The 23,118-nt window shown below is 48.5% G+C and overlaps 1 protein-coding gene across 2 annotated transcripts in view; it reads right to left on the bottom strand.

Annotated features, from left to right (window-relative positions):
- The window catches only part of MRC2 (mannose receptor C type 2), a 61,245-nt gene that overhangs the window by 26,059 nt on the left and 12,068 nt on the right, over positions 1–23,118 (bottom strand). For both annotated transcript variants that reach the window (XM_025362435.1, XM_025362436.1), the window contains exon 2: positions 294–695. In XM_025362435.1, the coding sequence (XP_025218220.1) occupies positions 294–695 (402 nt within the window). The remainder of the gene's footprint in view (positions 1–293; positions 696–23,118) is intronic.

The following is a 23,118-nucleotide window of genomic DNA, read 5'->3' as shown; positions in this document are numbered from 1 at the left end:
TTTTTAGTACAGACGGGGTTTTTCCATGTTGGCCAGGCTGGTCTTGAACTCCTGACCTCAAGTGATTCACCCACCTTGGCCTCCCAAAGTGCCAGGATTACAGGCATGCACCCCCACACCTGGCCTGAAGTTAATTTTCTTAATTATTAAAAAATGCTTCGTATTATAATTAAAGATGTGACTGCCAAGGGTCCACAGAAGCCAAAGGCCTTGTCACCAGGAATCTGTCCTTCATGGCTCCAGTCCCCTGGGCACTGGGGACCCCACCCTCTCGCCTGCAAGCAGCCCCTCACCATGGTAGGGCAGAGCACATAGGTCCTCCTCGCTGCCATAGATGCGCCACTGGCCACTGCGGGTCTGGTCACCACGCTCAAGGGTGCCAGGCTTGGATATGTTGCTGGTGCGGGCCCCCAGGAGCAAGGACAGCTGGTCACCCAGTGTACGACAATGCCAGCGAAGATTCAGTGCCTCCCGATCACACTCGTACATGCCCAGAGAGGCCGTGGTGTTGGTGCCTGGCCAGCCTGTGCCCAGGCATTGCATGGTACCCAGGTTGAAGAGCCGATTTCGGGAGACCCACTTCCAGCGCTGGGCAGGGAGACTGGTATTGCAAGCTGGGGTGACTCTGACCTGCCCGCCCTGGGCCTCCAGGCAGCCCTGCAGTCCATGGCTGAAGATGAGGAAGACGTTGGGTTCTGGAAGGGAAGGCAGGACACGAAGGCATCACAGGGGCTCTCCTGGTTGGCCCTTGATGACCAGTGTGGCTGACAGGCACCTACCATGAGCCTTCACTCATCCGTTCAATCACTCAGTCCTCACTACCAGCCCTCTGAGGTGGAAATGAGTGGCAGTGCTATGCCCCTGTGGCCAGATGAGGCAGAGGCTTGCAGGACCACCTTTGTTCTAGCCCCTGCTCACCTGGAGGGAGGACCCAGTCCTCTGTACCACCCTCAAAAGCAAACCCAACTCCCACCCCGCATGTCACCTGTATACTTTTCTGAAGATTTTATGAGGAGCGGTGGAGGCATTTACACCATACACCACACACCACATTGCAACTTCAATCTCAATCTCTATTACATGGCGTGGTTTTTCTGCCAAAATTCTTCTTTGGTCCAGAGGCATTTTGTCTCACCCTTCCCCCTGCCCCTTGCACTGGTGCCATCCTTTCCTCCTCCTTTGAATCCTCCCAAACCACTCACCGCACCCCTGAACTATTTCACGCCTTAATTTTTAGGCAGCAATTTAACTCTTTGGCTTCCTCAACTTCTCCTCTTTCCACCTATCTCTTCGCTGAGCAGGCGCCCTCTGTAGAAGTCACTGGGGAAATCTGACCTGCCCCCGCACCATAGCACACCCGCTTTACAGAATAAGAAATGAGGCTTCAATGCATAGAGACAGAAAGCAAATTAGTGGTTGCCTGTGGGTGACGAGAATGGGGAGTGGCTGCTAAAGGGCACAGTGCTTCTTTTGGGGGTATGATGAAAATGTTCTAAAATTAGATTGTCATGATAGTTGCACAACTCTGTGAATAAACTAAATCCCAATTAAATATATGTTTTAATGAGTACATGAGTTAAATGGGTAAATTCTATATGTGAGTTATGTTTCAGTGAAGAAAAAGAAAGGAAGGAGCAAGGGAGGGTAGGAAGGAGGAAAGAGAAAGAAAGGAAGAAAGTAGGGAGGAAGGAGGGAGGGATGGATGGATGAATGGAAGGAAGGAGGGAAGGAGGGAGGGAGGAAGGGAGGGAAGGAAGGAAGGAAGGTAAGAAAAGACAGACAGATTGAGTCTTAGAGACATGAAGTGACCTACTCCCAGTGTCACACAGCCAGTAAGCAAACCCAGATCTGTGGGACATCCACATGTTATCACCTTCCTCTTGTTCCTTGGCTGCCACTTACGTACACAACACACATATGGAGTACATCCAATCTCCAAAGAACTCTTGCATCCACTAGTCACTAGCTCCCCAGGATACTTTTCATGTCTTGAAATGATGAATCTGACTGCTAGTGTTTCTTTTCTTTTTCTTTTCTTTTCTTCTTCTTCTTCTTTTTTTTTTTTTTTTTTTTTGAGACGGAGTCTTGCTCTTGTTGCCCAGGCTGGAGTGCAGTGGTGCGATCTCAGCTCACCCCAGCCTCTGCTTCCCGGGTTCAAGCAATTCTGCCTCCGCCTCCTGAGTAGCTGGGATTACAGGCATGCACCACCACACCTAGCTAATTTTTTGTATTTTTAGTAGAGACAAGATTTCTCCATGTTGGTCAGGCTGGTCTCAAACTCCCAACCTCAGGTGACCCACCCACCTCAGTCTCCCAAAGTGCTAGGATTATAGGCATGAGCCACCATGCCTGCCAGCTAGTATTTCGATTCTAGCTCTGCCACTGAATATGGGACTCGGGCAAAGTGCTTCACTTCTCTATACCGTTTTCTCATCTTAAGACTCTGGTAATGATGAAATGAGATAATATGTGTAAAGCATTTGGAACAGGGTCTGGCACAGTAAGAAGACTATAAATGGTCAGCATTATGCTATGTTATTGGTAAAGAAATTGGCTGAGGCTGGTGAAGGAATTTGATGACAAGAGTCATAAGGACTGTTTATTAAAGGAAGGAGCTGAAATGTGACCCTAGTCTCCTGGGTCCAAATCACAAGTTCTCTCTCTTCCCCCATGCTGATCTTATCATCCTTCTATAGTCCATTCTCCAAAGACAACAGTCAGAATAATCTTGTTGTTGTTGTTGTTGTTGTTGTTGAGACAGAGTCCTACTCTTTCGCCCAGGCTAGAGTGCAGTGGCACAATCTCGGTTCACTGCAACCTCTGCCTCCCAGGTTCAAGCAATTCTCCTGTCTCAGCCTCCTGAGTAGCTGGGACTGCAGGCACACGCCACCATGCCTGGCTAATTTTTTTGTATTTTTAAAAGAGGCAGTCTTTTGCCATGTTGCCCAGGCTGGTCCTGAACTCCTGAGCTCTGGGAATCTGCCTGCCTCAGACTCCCAAAGTGCTAGGATTACAGGCATGAGCCACCGCACCTGGCCTAGAATAATCTTTTAAAGATATAAATCAGTCCTAGAAAAAATTTAAAAATGTTTTTGGAGTGTTGAAGGTCATAGGCAACAGTGATGAATTCAATGGCATAAGAACTTTTTTCCCAAAAAAAGATTTTTTTCATGGCAACATATAATGCCATCAGCAAGGTCAAAATTCAAATAAATGACAAAAATATATGTACCTTATTAGAGGCAAACAGTTAAGTCCACAATATTAAAAGAGCTTCTGGCTGGTCCAAAGGTGGTGAGTTATCTCAATTGGTTGTTCACATTCAATTACAGACCAAACTCTTTATTCTACTCTTTCCTCCTTTCTGACTTTACTAGTCTTAAAGAAAAGAAAAGAGAGAGAAAGAAAGAGAGAGAGAGAGAGAAAGAGAAAAGAAAAGAAAGCAGAGCTTCTACCAAAAAACTAGATACATGAAATTTAAGGAAAGTATCAACAATGCAGTAGAAAATGAAGAAGAGATATGAATAGAAAGCAAAAAAAGAAAGTGCAATTGCCTTTTAAATATTTGAAATGATGGCCGGGCACGGTGGCTCACGCCTGTAATCCCAGCACTTTGGGAGGCCGAGGCAGGTGGATCACGAGGTCAGGAGATTGAGACCATCCTGGCCAACATGGTGAAACCCCATCACTACTAAAAATACAAAAAATTAACCAGGCATGGTGGTGGGCGCCTGTAGTCCCAGCTACTCGGGAGGCTGAGGCAGGAGAACGGCATGAACCCAGGAGGTGGAGCTTGCAGTGAGCTGAGATCGCGCCACTGCACTCCAGCCTGGGCGACAGAGCAAGACTCCGTCTCAAAAAAAATAAATAAAAAACAAACAAACAAAAATTTGAAGTGACAGCCTCACTCATAGTAAAAGGGAAACAACAACAACAACAGGAGGCAGGTAAGTCTTCCTCCGGCTTGAATTACTTCAAAGATGATTCATCATTCTTCAAGTAAGATTCAGCCTCTTACTATGAGCCACAATTTAACATGATCTGGTCCTGTCTAACGGTCTGATCTCAAATCTTGTTACTCCACCTTGCTCAAGTCCCTTTGACCTCCTTGTTCTTCCTTGAACAAGCCTGGCTCTTTCCCGCCTCTGGGGCTATGCATTATTTCTTCTACTGGCATTTCACATTTCAAACAACAAAAAAGGGTAACATCTTTAGAGAGACTCTCCTGGCTTCCCAATCTTCAAGTGACCACAGTGACTCTCTATCATATCACTTGATTATAATGCTCTTCATGGCATTTATTATCTGATTTTTTTCAACATCTGGGTTTTCTGTGAGTCTGCATCTATTGACTGTTTTTTCTTTTGATTATGGGTCATCTTCTCCTGCTGCCTACTATCTGCAAATTTTTATTATATGTTGGACATTGTGGATAACATCATAAGGAGTCTGGACTTTTTTGTTGTAGGCCGAATGTCAGGGATGATATGTTAAAGGGAATCTGGATTTTAAAAAAAATCTTCCTATAAAGAACGCTGGGTTTTGTTATGGCAGGCAGTTAAATTACTAGTGGATTACCTTGCTCCTGTGGAGGTTTGGTTTTAAGCTTTGCTAGGGCGGGGTTGTTTGAGTCTTGCTTTTAGTCTTCAGATGTGGCTCTTAACCTTGGATTTAATCATCAGGTGAGGCCCTTCTGGGATTTCGAAAGAAAACCTTAGGTGATTACTAAGCCCCTCAAACTTGGTGGAACTTAAATTTTAAAGTCTGTTTCCTCAGCACCAGGTAGCACCTGAAACCTCGGCCTCGCAGCTTCTGTTTCTTGCTGGGCTGCTTAGAGCCCTACTCTGCAAAACGCACAGTTCAGGAGTCACCAAGGATTTAAGGAGAATCTGTAGAAGGAATTTCTATGGCTCCTTCCTTTCCAGGATTTTCCCTCTCAATGTTAGCCTTTCTAGTGGCCCCAAGCTCTAACCAGTAAAACTGCCACTTTCTGTGTTAGCTCCTCAAACCAGGCAGTATGCTCAGGGAAAAGCTGGTTAAATGTGCCAGGTTTACTTTTTACTTTCAAAGGACTTTTTCCTCTCTATATCTGTCTGGTTTTAATTGCTGTCCAGTGCCTTCAAATCACCGTAATCACCATATTGTATGTTTTTCCCTTAGTCTATAAGCATTCTTGGCCAGAGAGTTAGACTGACAAAAGCTACTCTGCCACTTCCAGAACCAGAACTCGCTATCTGACATGCTCTTGTTTTCTGTCTTCTCCACCACTGTATCCCCAGCACCTAGAGCTCTGCCTGACACAGAGTAATGCTTAAATACTGAAGGAACAAATGAACACATGCATGAATGAACGAATTTCATGCCTAGATAATAATCACAAACAACCAGCCTATCTTTCTGCTCCTTGTTCCAACAGCCTGGAGCACAGCTCCTGTCACTGATGCTCAAAACACCAGCGTGGGAGTGTAGGCTGGGGCAGGGACCCTGTCCCTCTGTCCTCTAACAGCACTGGGATGGGGTTCCTCTCTGGGCAGGACAAAGTGAGCTTCCTAAAGTACCCCTAGGACAACTGCCACAGCTAATCTCTGGGTCCTCTGCCCTTAACCTGCTCCTTCCCTCCTGCAGTGAACTGAATGTGTTAACCTCCAAAAATTCATGTACTGAAATCTTTTTTTTTTTTTTTTGAGATGGAGTCTCGCTCTGTTGCCCCAGCTGGAGTGCAGTGGCACGATCTCTGCTCACTGCTGCAACCTCTGCCTCCCGAGTTCAAGTGATTCTTCTGCCTCCACAGCCTCCCAAGTAGCTGGGACTACAGGCCTGCGCCACCACGCTCAGCAAATTTTTGTATTTTTAGTAGAGACACAGTTTCACCATGTTGGCCAGGCTAGGCTCAAACTCCTGACCTCAGGTGAGCCTCCCACCTTGGCCTCCCAGAGTACTGGGATTACAGGAGTGAGCCACCACGCCTGGCCTGTGTTGAAATCTTAACCCCTCAAGGTGATGGCATTAGGATGTGAGGTCCTTGGGAGGTGCTCAGGTCATTAGCGAAGAGCCTTCATGAATAGGATGAGTGTCCTAATAAAAGACACCCCAGAGAGACCCTCGCCTATTCCACCATGTGAGGGTACAGTGAAAAGACAGCTGTCCACGAGGAAGTGGCCCTCACCAGACACTGAATCTGCAGGGACCTTGATCTTGGACTTCTCAGACTCCAAAGCCGTGAGAAATACATTTCTATTGTTTACAAGCCATCTGTTTATGGTCTTGTGTTATAACAGCCCAAACAGACTAGGTCACCTTTCAGCCACCCACCAGAAACCAGAAACCAGCTCCAGGACTTGATCCATGCCTGCCCAAGCTTCCTTTAAGGAGTGGGTATCCGGTTCTCAGAAACTCTACTCCAGGCAGTACTACCAGAAAATGGCCCTTGGCAGGAGGTAGCTAAAGGAGGCTGGGGCCGGAAAAGGAAAAAATTATTGCATGTTTTGTAGATGTTTCTCAGAGATAGGACAGGAAAATGAAGCCCAAAACTTCACGTGAGCCCACAACAGCCCAAGAGGATGTTATCTTCCTCTGCTCCCCAGCCAGAAAATCCACAAGTGTGCTAAATCAATGCCAGGTGGGCTGTAGCAGTTGTAGCAAACAGTGAATGAAGAGTCCAAAAGAGACCCAGGTTAGTCGAGAGGGCTGCTCCCAGGGTCACGCCAACCTCCCCTCACTTGACAGAGGAAACTGAAGCCCAGAAAGGGGATGGGATTAGAATGTCCAACAGAAGTAACTTTCAGGTCTCAGTTTCCCCCTTTGTCACATGAGGCACAACTTCGAGGCCCCTCCTCCCTCTGACATCCTAGGCTCTGGGTTAAAATCCACCCAACTTTCTGCTAGGTGCACGGCATGTTCCAGGCAATACTGGGACCACGAGGAAACTCGTGGCACCGTCCCTCCCCTCACAGGATTTGTAATCCAGTTAGAGGAGAACTGCTGGGCATAAGAGCAAACAAGCCTTTAAAATCCCAGGTGTCTGGGGGCGTTGCAAGGAGCTCTGTGCCTCCCAAGGGCCGAGAGACTCCGCTGGGCAGAGATCTGAAGACTGCAATGTGGAGGAGGCACTGAGTGAAGAACGCAGGTCACATTTTCTCATTTGGCAGCAAAAGAGGACAAAAGCAACCTCTTGCATTTTCTCATTTGGCAGCAAATGAGAAAAGGCTGAGGAATCAGAAAGCAGAGGAGAGGCGTGCAGGAGCTCTGCAAAGCAAAGGAGAGGCTGAGGGGGATTCCTGTAGGTGGATCAGGGGGACTCTGCCAAGCCAGGATCAGGGGTCGCTTGGGAGAGCATTTTCCACCCAAAGTGGCCGGTGGGCCTGGGCCCTCATTGAAAAGAGGCTCTTTCTCCAAGGCCTACTGGAGGGGGAGTAAACGCTCAGGCTGGGCTGGAACAGCTGGGGAAAGAGAAAAGGCATGCTGAGAGCTGGCTCTGTGTTCTTTGTACCCGTGCTTCATCAAGCACATACAAAGCGGGCAGAGGGAGCTCAGAGTGTAGAGGCCTGATGCTCCCTCCCACCCCCACATCCAGAGAGGGCCCCTCCAGCCTCACCCACCCCCCAGCCTCATCCATATGCATGGGAGCATCAGGTGTCAGTGCAGGGAGCAAAAATGCCCCCCACAGAAGGTGCAGGGCCCCTCACAAGGATCTTGGGATTCTTCTCCCCAAGGACAAAGACCACTTTTATATTTTGTAGAATATCAAGCCATGCCTAGCCCAGTGCTACTCATCAAGCTGTGGCTCAATATGTTATTACTGAGTAAATGAAGAAATGAATGAAGCTACGCAGGGAGCTGCGCACTGAGCACTGGCTGGGTGTGATTCATTCATTTATTCATTCATTCATCCAACAATGACGTATTGAGAATTTCATAGATGCCAGCAGGGCATTAGGCATTGAGGGTACTGTGAACAATACAGACATGATCCCAGCCCTTATCACCATATGGTCTGGCAAGGCACTGGGCTCTACAACGAAGACATGGCAATGATAACAATCTGTGACCTTACTGAACTGCCTTTATCTGCCCAGGAAACTTCCCATCCCCTTCTTGTTCTCCTTGTATCGTGTACCTCTGGCTATATGGATGTGTGGGTGGGCACAAGGCTCACTCTTGAGCTGATGACAGTGTCTATCCCCTTGGCTGTAGTGATGGGGCACATAACTCAAACAGGGCTGATTAAAGAACTCCCCTGGAACACATAAAGCTTTCTCTTTTTATTAAGATTGCTAGGTTGGGGCTGCCAATGGCCATGCTTCCTACAATGAGGCGATAATATATAAAGGGAAGCAGAGTGAAACAGGACAAAGAGATGGAAAGAGAAGGAAGTGAGCCCTAGAGATGCTGGATGTCCTGTCCCTGAATCCCTGAGGCTTTTTCCTCTATTCTGTGAATCACTCAAGATCATCTGCAGCCAGCTGGGCTCCTGCATTCCCTTTCTTAATGAGCTTGTCTGCATTCGGTTTCTGTCCCATTCTCCTTATCTCCTGGGAGGCTACTGCTCTAGGACCTCCTCTGACCTGTCAGACCAGCCTCTTGGGTTGGCTGCAGCACCAAGGCCACCTCAGAGGAGGTACTTGGAGGCTGGACCCTCAGCCCATTCTCCTAATCATCCTTCTAGCTGCTCCCTCAGGTGCTTTCTTATCCCATACGGATGATAATCACTTATGAAGCACTGTAAGGGAAATTAAAAATGAACCAGATGCTGGGCACAGTGGCCCATGCCTATAATCCCTGCACTTTGAAAGGGTAAGGTGGGAAGACTGTTTGAGCCCAGGAGTTCACGACAAGCCTAGGCAACATGGTGAGATCCCATGTCTACAACACATTTAAAAATTAGCCAGGTGTAGGCCGAGAGCGGTGGCTCACGCCTGTAATCCCAACACTTTGGGAGGCCGAGGCGGGTGGATCACAAGGTCAGGAGTTCAAGACCAGCCTGGCCAACATGGTGAAACTTTACTAAAAATACAAAAGCTAGCAGGGCGTGGTGGCGCACACACCTGTAATCCCAACTACTCGGGAGGCTGAGGCAGGAGAACCACTTGAACCCGGGAGGCGGAGGTTGCAGTGAGCTGAGATTGCACCGCTGTACTCCAACCTGGCAACAGATAGCCAGGTGTGGTGGCATGTGTCTGTGATCCCAGCTACTTGGGAGGCTGAGGCAGGAGGATTGACTGAGCCGAGGAGTCTGAGGCAGTAGTAAGCTATAATCACGCCACTGCAATCCAGCCTAGGAATCAGAAGATACAGCCTCTGCCCTCATGCGTTTATAATGAAGCTGGAGAGGCTGATCTCATGAAGCAATCCATGGAAAAGTTTAAGCCTGCACAGTTGATGTGAAGGTGATAGATAGAAATGAACTTTCCAGATAAATGAAGTGTGATAGAAACATTTCTTTCTTTCTTTTTCTTTTCTTTCTTTTTTTTTTTTTTAAAGAGACAGAGTTTCGCTCTGTTGTCCAGGCTATAGTGCAGTGGCATGATCATAGCTCACTGCAGCCTTGAATTCCTGGGCTCAAGTGATCCTCCCACCTAAGCCCCCAGAGTAGCTGGGACTATAGGCATGCACCCCACCATGCCCAACTAATTGTTTTTTGTTTGTTTGTTTGAGATGGAGTCTTGCTCTTTCACTCAGGCTGCAGTGCAGTGGTGCAATCTTGGCTCTCTGGAAGCTCTGCTTTCCCGGTTCACGCCATTCTCCTGCCTCAGCCTCCCTGGTAGCTGCGACTACAGGCGCCCGCCACCACGCCCAGCTAATTTATTTGTATTTTTAGTAGAGACAGGGTTTCACCGTGTTAGCCAGGATGGTCTCGATCTCCTGACCTCGTGATCCACCCGCCTCAGCCTCCCAAAGTGCTGGGATTACAGGCGTGAGCCACCGTGCCCGGCCCCAGCTAATTGTTTTTACTTTTTATAGAGATGGGGTCTTGCTTTGTTGCCCAGGCTGATCTTGAACTCCTGGCCCCAACCTCCTGATCCTCCTTCCTTGGACTTCCAAAGTGCAGGGTGTCTAGGTGTGAGCCACTGTGTCTACTTTGATAGGAATATTTCTGATGTAGTCCACACTTCTTGCTTCTCAGACATCCAGGTCATCACCTGGGAAACATGCCTGTGCTCATGGGCAACTACGTTTTAAAGCAACTTGCCCTACACTGAGTAACCCATCTCCTCCCTCCCTGCTGATGGTCATTGAGGCCTCCTCTCCCATCCTGTCTGCTTCAAGGCACACAATGCTTTTGTGAAGTCGGAAGACTGAGTGCAAAGGCTGGACAACAGTTTGTGTCTCTGGAGCAAAACCCTCAGCTGTTTCTGCAGTTTCCCCGGACTCAGCCCATCCACAGAGGCAGCCAGAGGTCTGACCTCAGATAAGATGGCTGCTCTCAAGACATCACAGATGAAGGAGGCAGATGAGAAGTTAATTCTAGCATGGTGCCTGGCATGCAGTGGCCTCTCAACAAATATGTGTTGAATGAGAGGCATGTCACATAAAACCCTGAAAGTTGCAAGCAGAGACAAGGACAAGGAAGGCATTCCAAGGACAAGGAAGGCGGTCCAAGCTGCCGAACCGCAGGAGCAAAAGCTGCAGGCAGGAACGCAGGCCCCAGCGACCACCTGGCTTAGCTCCTGGAAAGCTGGGAGCTGGAGGCCAGCTGGCCAGCCCTGGAGGGGACTCAGTTCCATCCCTGAGGGCATGGCAGGGTGGCCTCCAGCCTCTGAGCCTCTCTCCCTTCACTGCCCCTCCCCAGGCCACTCAGAGGCGAGGGGTCATCCCAGGGAGAGCCAGAGGCCGCCTGAAAGGGCCGCCAGCCAAGAGGAGCAGCTGTTTTCAATGAGCTGCTTAACCTCGAGGCCAGGCCTGGAAATGTCCCTGAGTCAGCAGAAGCTGCCAGCCCCACCCTGCTAAGGGGCCAACTCTGGGGACCCAGCACCCCACCCTGCACCACGCCTGGCTAGAGACTGTGTCCACGTACATGCACGCACATTAGATCCTGGGCTGGACCAGGGGTGCATCGCTTCCGTGGAGGAGGGAGGCTCACATGACATGGAAGCCCAATACCCTGCCCGACTGTGCGGCATCCCCACGGACATCCTGAACTATGGCGGGTTTCCCTCTACCGGCCACCTTCCACTTTTCACACCCTCCTCCCTCCTCCCCAACAGCCCCTCCATCCCATCCAGGCCAAACTGCTTTCCTCCCACAGCTTAAAGCGCTTGTGCCTAAAACCTACACACACAGCCCCAGTGGATGCGCTGTTGCTGTCACAGGCCACCCTTTGTAGAGCAGTGGCGGGCTTCCCACACCAGTCATTTCCAGAGATGCTTTTCTCCCCGCTTCAAATCTCTGTGTTGCGGACTGTGTATCCTGTGTTTTAGGAAGACATTAAACCACACTCTGGCAGGGAATGGGTGGAGAGGTGGGACTGTCCCTCCACCTACTAAATGCAGGGGGTGGTGGGGAAGGAGACTGTCACCTTTCCCGCGGTTTTGCTGATCCCCCAGACTCCGCCCCGGGGGTGGGGGCGGGGTGGGGGTAATGCGGGCTGGGTGGAAGCCAGCCCCTGGGGTTCTCTGGGAAGGCAAATGCTGGCCCACGCTGGCCTTCCCCTTCGCAATGTCATGGTGTTTGATCTCATCGCCTGATGGCTTTTGACTTCAGACCAAAGCATCACAATATTTTCGGCCAGTCTTCCCCCAGGCCCCCCTTGCCGGAAGAACTGGAGAGCGGCAGCGCAACAGCAAGCAGCGATCGCTCTCGCCTCCAACCTCTGCTCCGGGCAGCGCCCGGCCCTTTCCTCCCACTGGCTCTTCCTCACCGGGGGTCACCAGGCCTGGATCCCCAGAGCCGGAGCATCCCGGGGACGGGCACACCTTTCTCCCCCAACCCAGTGCCCAGGATCTGGGGCTCCCAGATCCACCTGCCCTTGGAGTTCCGAGTCTTCTCTGCTTCTGCTCCCCGAGGGGCACCCCTGCCCCCGCCATCGTGCGCCCCCAACTCCACGGAGTGCCCCTCCCCAAGCCGCCATTCGCCCTCAATCTGCGGTACTCCCCTCCCCTCGCCACCGTTAACCCCTTCCTCCACGGAGCACCCCTCCCCCCGACATCCTGCACCCCCCTCAAGGGGCGCCACTTCCTCCGTCACCGTGCGCCCCCCTCTCCACTGGGCGCCCCTCCCTCCACCGCCGTGCGCCTCTCAATCTGTGGCGCGCCCCGCTCCGCCGCCTCCCAGCCCAGCTAGACAAATGCCCGGTGTGCGTGGCCGCTGCCCCCGGCGCCGTCTGCGAGCCCGCAGCCAAAATAAACAGCCCAAGAGCCACTTCCTTCCCCGTGGGGGGAGCTTTCACGACGGCTGGCTCCAGTCGCGGCAGGAAGTGGCTTTCTGGGCCAGCACGATCCAACCTCATTGACCGGGCCGCTAAGGGCAGAATTCGGGAATGGGACCCGGAGCGCGGGGGCTGAAGCAGAGCCTCGCCATGCCCACGCGATCTCTCGTGCCCTCGCGGGGACCCCATCGCCGACAGCGGCCACCACTCCATAACGCAGGTCCGGAAAGCCTCTGCGGAGCCACACCTCCGTGCGGGGGTGTCGTGCGCCTGTCCCTTCTTAAAATCGTGGACAGGTTAGGACCTCCGTGCGGGGGTGTCGTGCGCCTGTCCCTTCTTAAAATCATGGACAGGTTAGGACTGCGCGCCTGGCTGATTGAAGACGAACCAGTGAGTGAGTGAGTGACTTTATTAGGAAACATTCACAGGAATTTGGGGGAAAGCACTTTTTTAAAATGTGGTTTTGACAGTGTCTACAAGGTGTGTGTGGGAGGAGCAACCGAAAGCTGAAATATTACAGGTGCCACTCCAGTTCATTGCAGAGTCAACAAAAATGAAAATCTTTGGACCTTTCTGTAATTCACAATTTTCCATAGTGAAAATTTATGTTTTCTGAATTAAAAAAAAAAAAAAAAAACTTTGATACCCCCACACATATAAAAGAAATGTGTAGAGAAATGTATTCAACCAGAATTATTAGTTCATGAGAAACTGAGGTTTAAAATATTAACAGGTAGGGCGCGGTGGCTCACGCCTTTAGTTCCAGCATTTTGGGAAGCCGAGGCAGGTGGATCACTTAAGGCCAGGAGTTCAAGACCAGCCTGGCCAACATGGTGAAACTCCCATCTCTAATAAAAATACAAAAATTTGCCAGGTGTGGTGGCGGGTGTGGTGGTGCACGCCGGAGGAGACTGAGGCAGGAGAATCGCTTGAACCCAGGAGGAGGAGGTTACAGTGAGCCCAGATCACACCACTGCACTCTAGCCTGGGGGACAGAGTGAGACTCCGTCTCCATGAAAAAGAAAAAAAAATTAACATTGCATTCAATTTCTTGGTAATGGTCTTTCAAGTAACACTTGACAAAAAAGGTAGAGATTCCCAACAACCTGCACTGGAGGTCCTCACTGGCCAAGCACCCACCGAGGACCCAGGTTCTGCCCCTGGCCTCTCCATGCCCTGGACCTTTGCTTGCCATGAGTCTGAGCTTGTGAAAGATGTCTGTCAGTTGGGCGCAGTGGCTCACACCTGTAATCCCAGCACTTTGGGAGGCCGAGGCGGGCGGATCATGAGCTCAAGAGATCGAGATCATTCTGGCCAACATGGTAAAACACCATCTCTACTAAAAGTACAAAAATTAGCTGGGCGTGGTGGCGCTCGCCTGTGGTCCCAGCTACTCAGGAGGCTGAGGCAGGAGAATTGCTTGAACCTGGGAGGCGGAGGTTGCAGTGAGCCGAGATCGCGCCACTGCACTCCAGCCTGGCGACAGAGTGAGACTCCGTCTCAAAAAAAAAAAAAAAAAAAAAAAAAGATGTTTGTCAAATGACAGAATGACCGTGAACGAGGGGATCTTAGAATTCATCTTGCCAATCCTTTAGAATGGGGAAACTGAACACAGAAAGATTAGGTGACTTGCCTAGGGATGTTCAAGGAACCCGGACCATGGCCTTTTTATTAGGTCTAAACCTCATCAGAGTCCTAAACAGCACTATGCCAGTATTTGCTTCTCTAGGCAAACCATATCATTTACGTCAATACCGAGAATGAAATGGCAAGTTAGTGATCATTACACCAGCACCACAAGCATGAACCAGGCCTGCCCCCGGCAAACTGGGACCTGTGGTCACCCTGCGCTTGTGAAAAGGGACACAAAGAATGCCAGGCATTAACCATGCGCTTCCAGGCACCAGACACTGGGTTCCAAGGCTTTTCATTAATCCTTATAACAACCCTCAGATGTAGTTAAAATTCTGATCTGCACTCAACAGATAAGGAAACTGAGGTATTAAATAACTAAGAGATTAACATCTTGATAACACAGTTAATAAGGGGAAGAGCTGGGAAGGATGGCCAGGCAGGCTTATTCCAGAACGGACTCCAGCTAGCCTCCGTATTTTAAATTATAGCCCACAGGCAAGCTGTGTTTGGCTTCAGGGTGTGTGAGAGAGATTACACATAAAAATGTGAATTTCCAGTTGGAGGCAGCATGCCTGCAGGGCGCCAGCCACAACAGCTGGTGCAGCTGCCCACCTGGAAGGGGTGTGGGCTCACCAGCTTGCCACAGTCTCCACCCATCACTTTTGTGCCCCTACCACACACACACTCTGAAGTGGAATGAGAGTGGCCATATATAGTATCATGCTTGTACCCTTGTTTTTCTGAGTGGCAAAGCATTCTTCAGTATCCTGGTGTCTATTAAGAATGACGGCCAAGCATGGTGGATCATGCCTGTAATCCCAGCATTTTGGGAGGCTAAGGCAGGCAGATCACTTGAGGCCAAGAGTTCGAGGCCAGACTGGCCAACATGGTGAGACACCTCTACTAAAAATACAAAACTTAGCCGGGCGTGGTGGCGTGTGCCTGTACTCCCAGCTACTCGGGAGGCTGAGGCAGGAGAATCACTTGAACCCTGGAGGCGGAGGTTGCAGTGAGCTGAGATAGTGGCACTCCAACCTCGGCGACAGAGTGACACTCTTGGCTCAAAAAAATTTAAAAATTAAAAAAAAAAAAAGAATGACAAGAGGGCTACATCGATTTCAAAATAAAACAAAACAAAAAATGTGCGTATTGGTGGAGTGGGGTCTGCTGCCCTGCAGACGTGACTGATGTCAAATGACACTGTGACGTGCTGCATAGGAGGCATGAGACACGTTTGAAACACAGTACAATATGACTGAGAAATCAAGGCACGTTTCCTAATGAGCTGTTGCTCCACCCATTGGCGATTCCCTGCCCTCCTGACATGGCAACATTCAAGGATCACTTGTTTGGTTCTAAAAGCAAAAAAGCACAGCACTCTTTTTGAGACAGAGTCTTTCTCTGTTGCCCAGGCTGGATTGCAGTGATGAAATTTCGGCTCACTGCAACCTCCACCTCCTGGGTTCAAGGGATTCTCCTGCCTCAGTCACCCAAGTAGCTGGGATTACAGGCGTCTACCACCATGTCCGGCTAATTTTTGTACTTTTAGTAGAGACAGGGTTTTGCCACGTTGGCCAGATTGGTCTTGAACTCCTGACCTCAGGTGATCCACCCACCTTGGCCTCCCAAAGTGCTGGGATTACAGGCATGAGCCACCACACCCAAATGGCACTCTTTAAAGTCAAGTGAGTTTAGGCCAGGCGCGATGGCTCAAGCCTGTAATCCCAGCACTTTGGGAGGCCGAGGCGGGCGGATCACGAGGTCAGGAGATCGAGACCATCCTGGCGAACACGGTGAAACCCCGTCTCTACTAAAAAATACAAAAAAACTAGCCGGGCGAGGTGGCGGACGCCTGTAGTCCCAGCTACTCGGGAGGCTGAGGCAGGAGAATGGCGTAAACCTGGGAGGCGGAGCTTGCAGTGAGCTGAGATCCGGCCACTGCACTCCAGCCTGGGCGACAGAGCGAGACTCCGTCTCAAAAAAAAAAAAAAAAAAAAAAAAAAGTCAAGTGAGTTTAGAATCGTTCTTGCTTGGGAACCTTCAAGATCTCCTTTTAAAATTCTAGCCAAAGATTAAACACTTGCCAACTTCTGCGATGACAGATCAGCCAGGCCTTGCCCCCACCTCCAGGAGGCACCATGGTGGAGGGTTTGGGAGGGCAGCTCTAGAATCTGGACCTACCCAGGTTCACACCTCTGCTTGGATGCTTGCGCCCTGGGATTGGCTGCCTCATTTCCACGAGCCTCGATTTGGGAAGGACATGAATAAGACCTGTCTCGTGGGTTTCTGGGAAGACAAAGGGAGAGAAGGCTTCCTGTCCCTCTGTACCTGGGGAGCACGGAGTAATGGAAGGCCATTACTGCTTTTGATATTTAAGCAAGAGCCTCTGCCCAGTTTTGGGCAGTGAGCTCAAGAATCTGTTTGTGTTTCACAGCAGAGAGCCTGGGAACCAGGCTTAGCAGACAGTGTAATCTGGATAAGAAGAAACGATAAGAGGAAATACGGCCAAGGACTCCAGTGTGTAAGCTGCTCTTCAGAAGAATTAAAAGAAAAATAAACCCACGGTCCAGATGCAAAGTCCTCTCCCGACCCCAATTCCCATGGGTGCCCAATCCTTTGCAACCACCATTTGTTGCTGTCTTTGAACTCTGGACCCCTCCTCAGGTCTCCCAGGAGGGAGATGCAAGGAGAAGAGGAGGGTGTGTCAGGGAAAAGTACGGGCTCTCTGGAAGGGCCAGGGCAGATCGGGTGTGTGCTCTTTCAGCCACATTCTGGTTCTGCAGAAATAAACTCCAAGGGCAGCTGTAAAGGGAAAATGAGGTCACTCGCAACGCAGCTGGAAGGGAAAGTGTGGAAAGAGGTGGGGCACCGTCCACACCCCTTGGCCTGGCAGACACTGGGACAGGAGGAGTTGGCCTGGGACCCTCGCTAGGACCCTCGCGCAGTCACGCAACCTCCACCTCCCGGGTTCAAGCGATTCTCCTGTCTCAGCCTCCCGAGTAGCTGGGATTACAGGCGTGTGCCATCACACCCAGCTAATTTTTGTATTTTTAGTAGCGACGCGGTTTCACCGTGTTGGCCAGGCTGGTCTCGAACTCCTGACCTCAAGTGATCCGCCCACCTGGGCCTCTCAAAGTGCTGGGATTACAGGCGTGAGCCACCATGCCCGGCCTGTTCTTCCCTCTCTAATATCAATAAAAAATTAATGGGGTTGTGAAGAGAACTCAGGCTCTAGATTCAAAGCTGGGTTTGAGTCTCGGTTCCTGAGCGAGTCATTGACCCCTGCACTCTCGGTGTCCTCCTCTGGTCAGTGGAGAAAACACTCCTCATGTCCACTGCATAGACCAACTACTGAGCACTGAGCAGGTACACTGAGCAGGTACGCTGAGCAGGCACCTTGTACTGCCCACGGGGTGGTTGGCAGGGCTGGCTGAGATCATGGATGGGATGGTCTCATCTTACGGCTCCTCACAAAGGGAGCTCATGGGTGTAGTCGCCCCAGTGGGGCAACCTTTTTGCTGGAAAAATTGGCAGCATCTATCAACAACCTTCAAAAGAACGAACACTTTGACCCCAGATTTCATTTCCTAGGAATTTAACTTAAGGAAAGAATTAAGAATGTATACAAAGATTTAGCTACACAGCATTATTTATAAGAGCAATGATGGGGGAGCAACTAATGTCCAACAATCTAGTGTTGACTAAGTAAATGGAAATGTATTCATCTAATGGAATACTATGCACACAACAGAAAACATATAAAACATTCTGTATTTAGACACAGAAACACTTTGGGAGGCCGAGGCGGGTGGATCATCTGAGGTCAGGAGTTCGAGACCAGCCTGACAAACATAGTGAAACCTCTTCTCTACCAAAAAGACAAAAAATCAGCCAGGCATGGTGGTATGCGCCTGTAACGCCAGCTACTCAGGAGGCTGAGGCAGGAGAATCACTTGAACCCAGGAGGTGGAGATTGCAGTGAGCTGAGATCACGCCACTACACCCCAGCATGGGCAATAGAACAAGACTCTGTCTCAAAAAAAAAAAAAAAGGCAAAAATGAATATATAGTATAACTTCATTTTTATTTTCTTTTAAATCAAGTAATGTCTAGAAAGACGCTTTTGCATTCTTGTTCTTAAAGGTGGGTGTCGAAATTGCCTGGGGAGCTTATTGACAATGCCAGTATGTGGGCCCTAGAGCAGGTCTACTGAACTAGAATCTTGGAGTGACGGAATATCTAGATTGCAAACAAGAGTCCCAAGCAATTCTGGGGTACACCAGGGTTCCAGAAGAACTGTACATACCCAGGTGTTAATAGTGGTTATGACTGACTTATGAGATCGCTGTTGATTTTTATTTTCTTCTCTTCGTATTTTCTACAATTAATGTATTTGGTAATTAAAAAGAGATGGAGGATATATGTGTGCATCTGTCCTTTGTTTCAAACATAACCCTGCGGGACTTGAACTCATATATGCAGAGTTGGACACTAAACCCAGCACATTTGGAGAGGATGAGCAAAGGAGTAAACCAAACAAGATCCTTCTGGGAGAGCCTCTAGATGGGTAAGACCAACCACCCGATCCTGGTGCCAAGGGGGAGACACTGCTGACAACGAAGAAGTGGGTACCTTCAGAGGCATCAAGTTGGCATAGGTCAAAAACCACCTTTTCACCCTCACAGGGATCCACATTAGACTTCAGGTCTGAGCAAGGAGTCTGTGTGCTATGATGCACACAGTGACACTTCTATCAGTGAAAATGAGAAATGACCTGCCCAGCATAGTTTCATAGCATCTATAAACCCAGAACTTTGGGGCTGAGGCGGGAGGATTGCTTGAGCCCAAGAATTCAAGACCAGCCTGGGCAACATAATGAGACCCTGTCTCTTAAAAAAAAGAGAGAGGGACAGAGGAATGACCTAAATGTCCAATAGGGGATAAGTTATGGTTCATTCACACAACAGAATCCTATGTAGCCAACAGAAGTGTTGGGCAGAAATACATTGATGACATATTGCTGAATGAAAAAAGAACATTATGAAACAACATGAAAGCATCTCTATAAAGTTTTATACAATGAAAGCCGGGTGCGGTGGCTCACGCCTGTAATCCCAGCACTTTGGGAGGCCGAGGCAGGTGGATTGCTTGAGCTCAGGAGTTTGCGACCAGTATGGGCAACATGGCAAAACCCCATCTCTACATAAAATACAGAAAAAAAAAATTCGCTGCTGTTGGTGGTGCACACCTGTGGTCCTGCTTACTCAGGAGTCTGAGATGGGAGGATTGCTTGAGCCCAGAAGATTGAGGCTGCAGTGAGCCAAGATCATGCCACTGCACTCCAGCCTGGGCAGCAGAGCAAGACTCCATCTCAAAAAAATATATATAATATATATATACACACACACATATTATATATATAAAATATATATAGTGTGTATATAAATAATATCTCCAGCCTGGGCGACAGAGCAAGACTCCGTCTCAAAAAAAAAATATATATATATATATATATTATATATACACACATGTATAATAGTGTATATATACACACACATTATATATATGTGTGTGTATATATAATATATATATATTTGAGATGAATGTATATAATGTTTCTAGAGGACCATTCAAAGGAACCAGACCTGGCATTCCTTGCTCATGTGATCCTGTCTCTTAGCCTCTCGGGCTCAATTTCTTTATCTGTGAAATGCAGGAATGTGAAGGTTTAAAATATGGACTATATGGAATTATCTGATGCTGACCCTGGCTTACTTTACGTAAATGTAAATTTACTTACTTTATGTAAATTTACTATCAATAAATGATAATGGGGTCTCCCATTTCTCATTTGTTGCACAAACAACATTATATGGAAACATTATAGTTTCTAAAAAGAAGGAAGCCTTCCAAAGGCCAATTCCCTAACTTACTGGCACCCTTCAGAGTTGCATTCGGGTCACTTACCAGGTACTGTCATTTCATGTTCATAGAATTTTGTGTCCCGTTGTTTTTCGAAAAGCAAACGTGTACGACAGCGTTTGAACCCTCCACCCCTGCCTCTTCTGTGAACACTTGGCTAAGTCATAAAGATAAAGAGGAGAAAACTCGCGATAGCGGGCTATTAATGCAGACAGCACCAGGTGGTTCCCTGCAGACACAGAACCAGCTCCAGCTGGTGCCCCTTGAGAGTCTCTCGCAGAATCTCGGAGGCTGATCCTCGCCCGCAAGCACAAGCGGGGAGGAGTCCTATGCCCTGCCCTAAGTCCCAAAGGAGGATCTGCGGGCTGTGCTGGAAAACACCACCAGAGGGCCCCCTTACCCTCCCAGGGAGGCTCTGACTGGCTGTGAGGAGTCACATGCTCATCCTTGGACCAATGACAGGAGGGTACTGGGAACAGGACGTGAGTGCTGCTGGGATCACGTGACTGATCACAGGCAAAAGATGCCCATTGCCACTCCATGGCCCAAGATACCAACATGTTTATTTTTTACTTTTACTTTTTGTAAAGATGGGGTCTTGCTATGTTGCCCAAAGTGGTCTTCAACTCCTGGCATCCCAAAGTGCTGGGATTACAGGTGTGAGCCACGGCATCCCGGCTCCAGACATGTTTTTTTTTATTTTTCCAGATGCAGTCTTTCTCTGTTGTCCAGGGTGGAGAGCACTGGCACAATCTCAGCCCACTGCAACCTCCATCTTCTGGGTTCAAGCAGTTCTCCTGCCTCAGCCTCTTGAATAGCTGGGATTACAGGTGCCCATCACCACACCTGGCTAATTTTTGTATTTTTAGAAGAGATGGGGTTTCGCCATGTTGGCCAGGCTGGTCTCAAACTCCTGACCTCAAGTGATCCACTTTCCTCAGCCTCCCAAAGTGCTGGGATTACAGACAGGAGTCACCACACCCAGCCTCCAGACATGTTTAAAACAGAAAAATTTCATCTACAATCACCCCTGTTAAATAATATATTATGTAGTATATAGCATAGTACGTAAAAGAATCTCTTTTAATTTTGCTGTGATTTTTCTACCAATTTTATCTATACATCCAAAATATTTCCATTCATATATATACACACATGTAATACACGTATATAAACATAAATATACATGCACATATCCACACGCAAACATTTTTGGATCTTTTTTCACTTAATATTTCAGCAAAGGGATTTTTCTGTCCTTAAAAATATTCGTAAAAATCACCTTAATGATTGTATATTATTCCATGATATTACGTTTCATTTAATCATTTCCTAGCTATTAGTTTTACTTACAAACATAATTTCCTAATTCTAATGTTATGTTTAACATATTATTATGTCAATCTTTCCTGGCACTGTTGTGAGAGGTGAAATTGTTTTGCTAGTGATTTTAAACATTTTCCATTGGCTTATTAGACACAGGCATTTCCTCTTGGTGAACTCTGTTCAGATCTTTTACAGTCTTATCTATTTTGACCATAATTGCCTTAAAACCATTGCAGGTTCCTGTGTTTTTCTCATGGTTTTATATGAGCTAGTTGCCATGTTTGTTACAGATCCCTTCCCTGTTTGTTGTTCTTTTTAAATTTTATTTGAAACCCTCACTGGTCACTGAGTACCCTTCTCCCACACTAAAGGTAACCACTCTTCTGACTACAAACAGCACAGATGCGTTGTACCTTTTATTTTGGTGTTTTTTTTTTTTTAGATGGAGTTTCACTCTTGTCACCCAGCTGGAGTACAATAGCGTGATCTCAGTTCACTGCAACCTCCACTTCCCAGGTTCAAGTGATTCTCTTGCCTCAGTTTCCTCAGTAACGTGAGATTACAGGCACCTGCCACCATGCCCAGCTAATTTTTGTATTTTTAGTAGAGACGGGGTTTCATCACACTGGCCAGGCTGGTCTCGAACTCCTGACCTCAGGTGATCCACCTGCCTTGGCCTCCCAAAGTGCTGGGATTACAGGCGTGAGCAACTGCGCCCGGCTATTTTGGTGTTTTCTATACATTGGGTCATACGGTATGAAGTAGCGTCTGGCTCAGTTTGTGAACTCCATCCATGCTGTGGCATGCAACTGGAGCTTGTTCATTCTCATCGCTAATATTCAATTTTGTGAAGCTGCCACAATTCATTCTATTGTTGGTGGGCATTTGGGTGGTTTTCAGTTTGGCACTAGTTTTTAGTTTTTGGCTATTATGAATAAGGCTACTATGAACAACTTTTCTTTTTTAAGACTATGGTTAAAATTCCTTAGGTTATCTGCTAAATACAAAGGGGAGGCCAGGCGCGGTGGTTCACGCATGTAATCTCAGCACTTTAGGAGGCCGAGGCAGGTGGATCACTTGAGCTCAGGGGTTCGCAACCCGCCTGGCCAACATAGTGGAACTCCATCTCTACTAAAAATACAAAAATTAGCCAGGCATGGTGGCAGGCACCTGTAATCCCAGCTACTTGGGAGGATGAGGCAGAATAATTGCTTGAACGTGGGAGGTGGAGGTTGCAGTGAGCCGAGATCGCACTGCTGCAGTCCAGCCTGGGTGACAGAGTGAGACTTCGTCTCAGAAAAAGGGAAAGGGTACTTTTTTAGTGGAGAGATCTGGTAGACACCAGCTGAAACAAATGGTCAAAGTTAGCGTAAGGGAACAAACTGACATTGGTGTGATGGAATGGAAGGACACAACATCACCCATGAATTCCCTTTCCAAAAACGTTTAATATGAATCCAGGAACGAGTAAACAATCAGACAAATTTAGACTGTGGGACGTTTTACAAAACAACTGGCCTGGGATCCTCAAAAATGCAATGCCATAAAAGACAACAAGGCCAAGCAACTATTCTAGATTAAGGGAGATTAAAGAGACATGATACCTAATTGAATCCTGAATTTTAAAACAGCTATAGGCCAGGCACGGTGGCTCACGCCTGTAATCCCAGTACTTTGGGAGGCCGAGGCGGGCGGATCACAAAGTCAGGAGATCGAGACCATCCTGGCTAACACAGTGAAACCACAACTCTACTAAAAAAAAAAAAATTAGCCAGGCTTGGCGGTGGGCGCCTGTAGTCCCAGCTACCAGGGAGGCTGAGGCAGGAGAATGGTGTGAACCCGGGAGGCAGAGCTTGCAGTGAGCCGAGATC

Source organism: Theropithecus gelada, chromosome 16, assembly GCF_003255815.1.
Source record: "Theropithecus gelada isolate Dixy chromosome 16, Tgel_1.0, whole genome shotgun sequence".
Taxonomy (NCBI): domain Eukaryota; kingdom Metazoa; phylum Chordata; class Mammalia; order Primates; family Cercopithecidae; genus Theropithecus; species Theropithecus gelada.
This window is presented reverse-complemented; position numbering and strand designations above follow the sequence as displayed.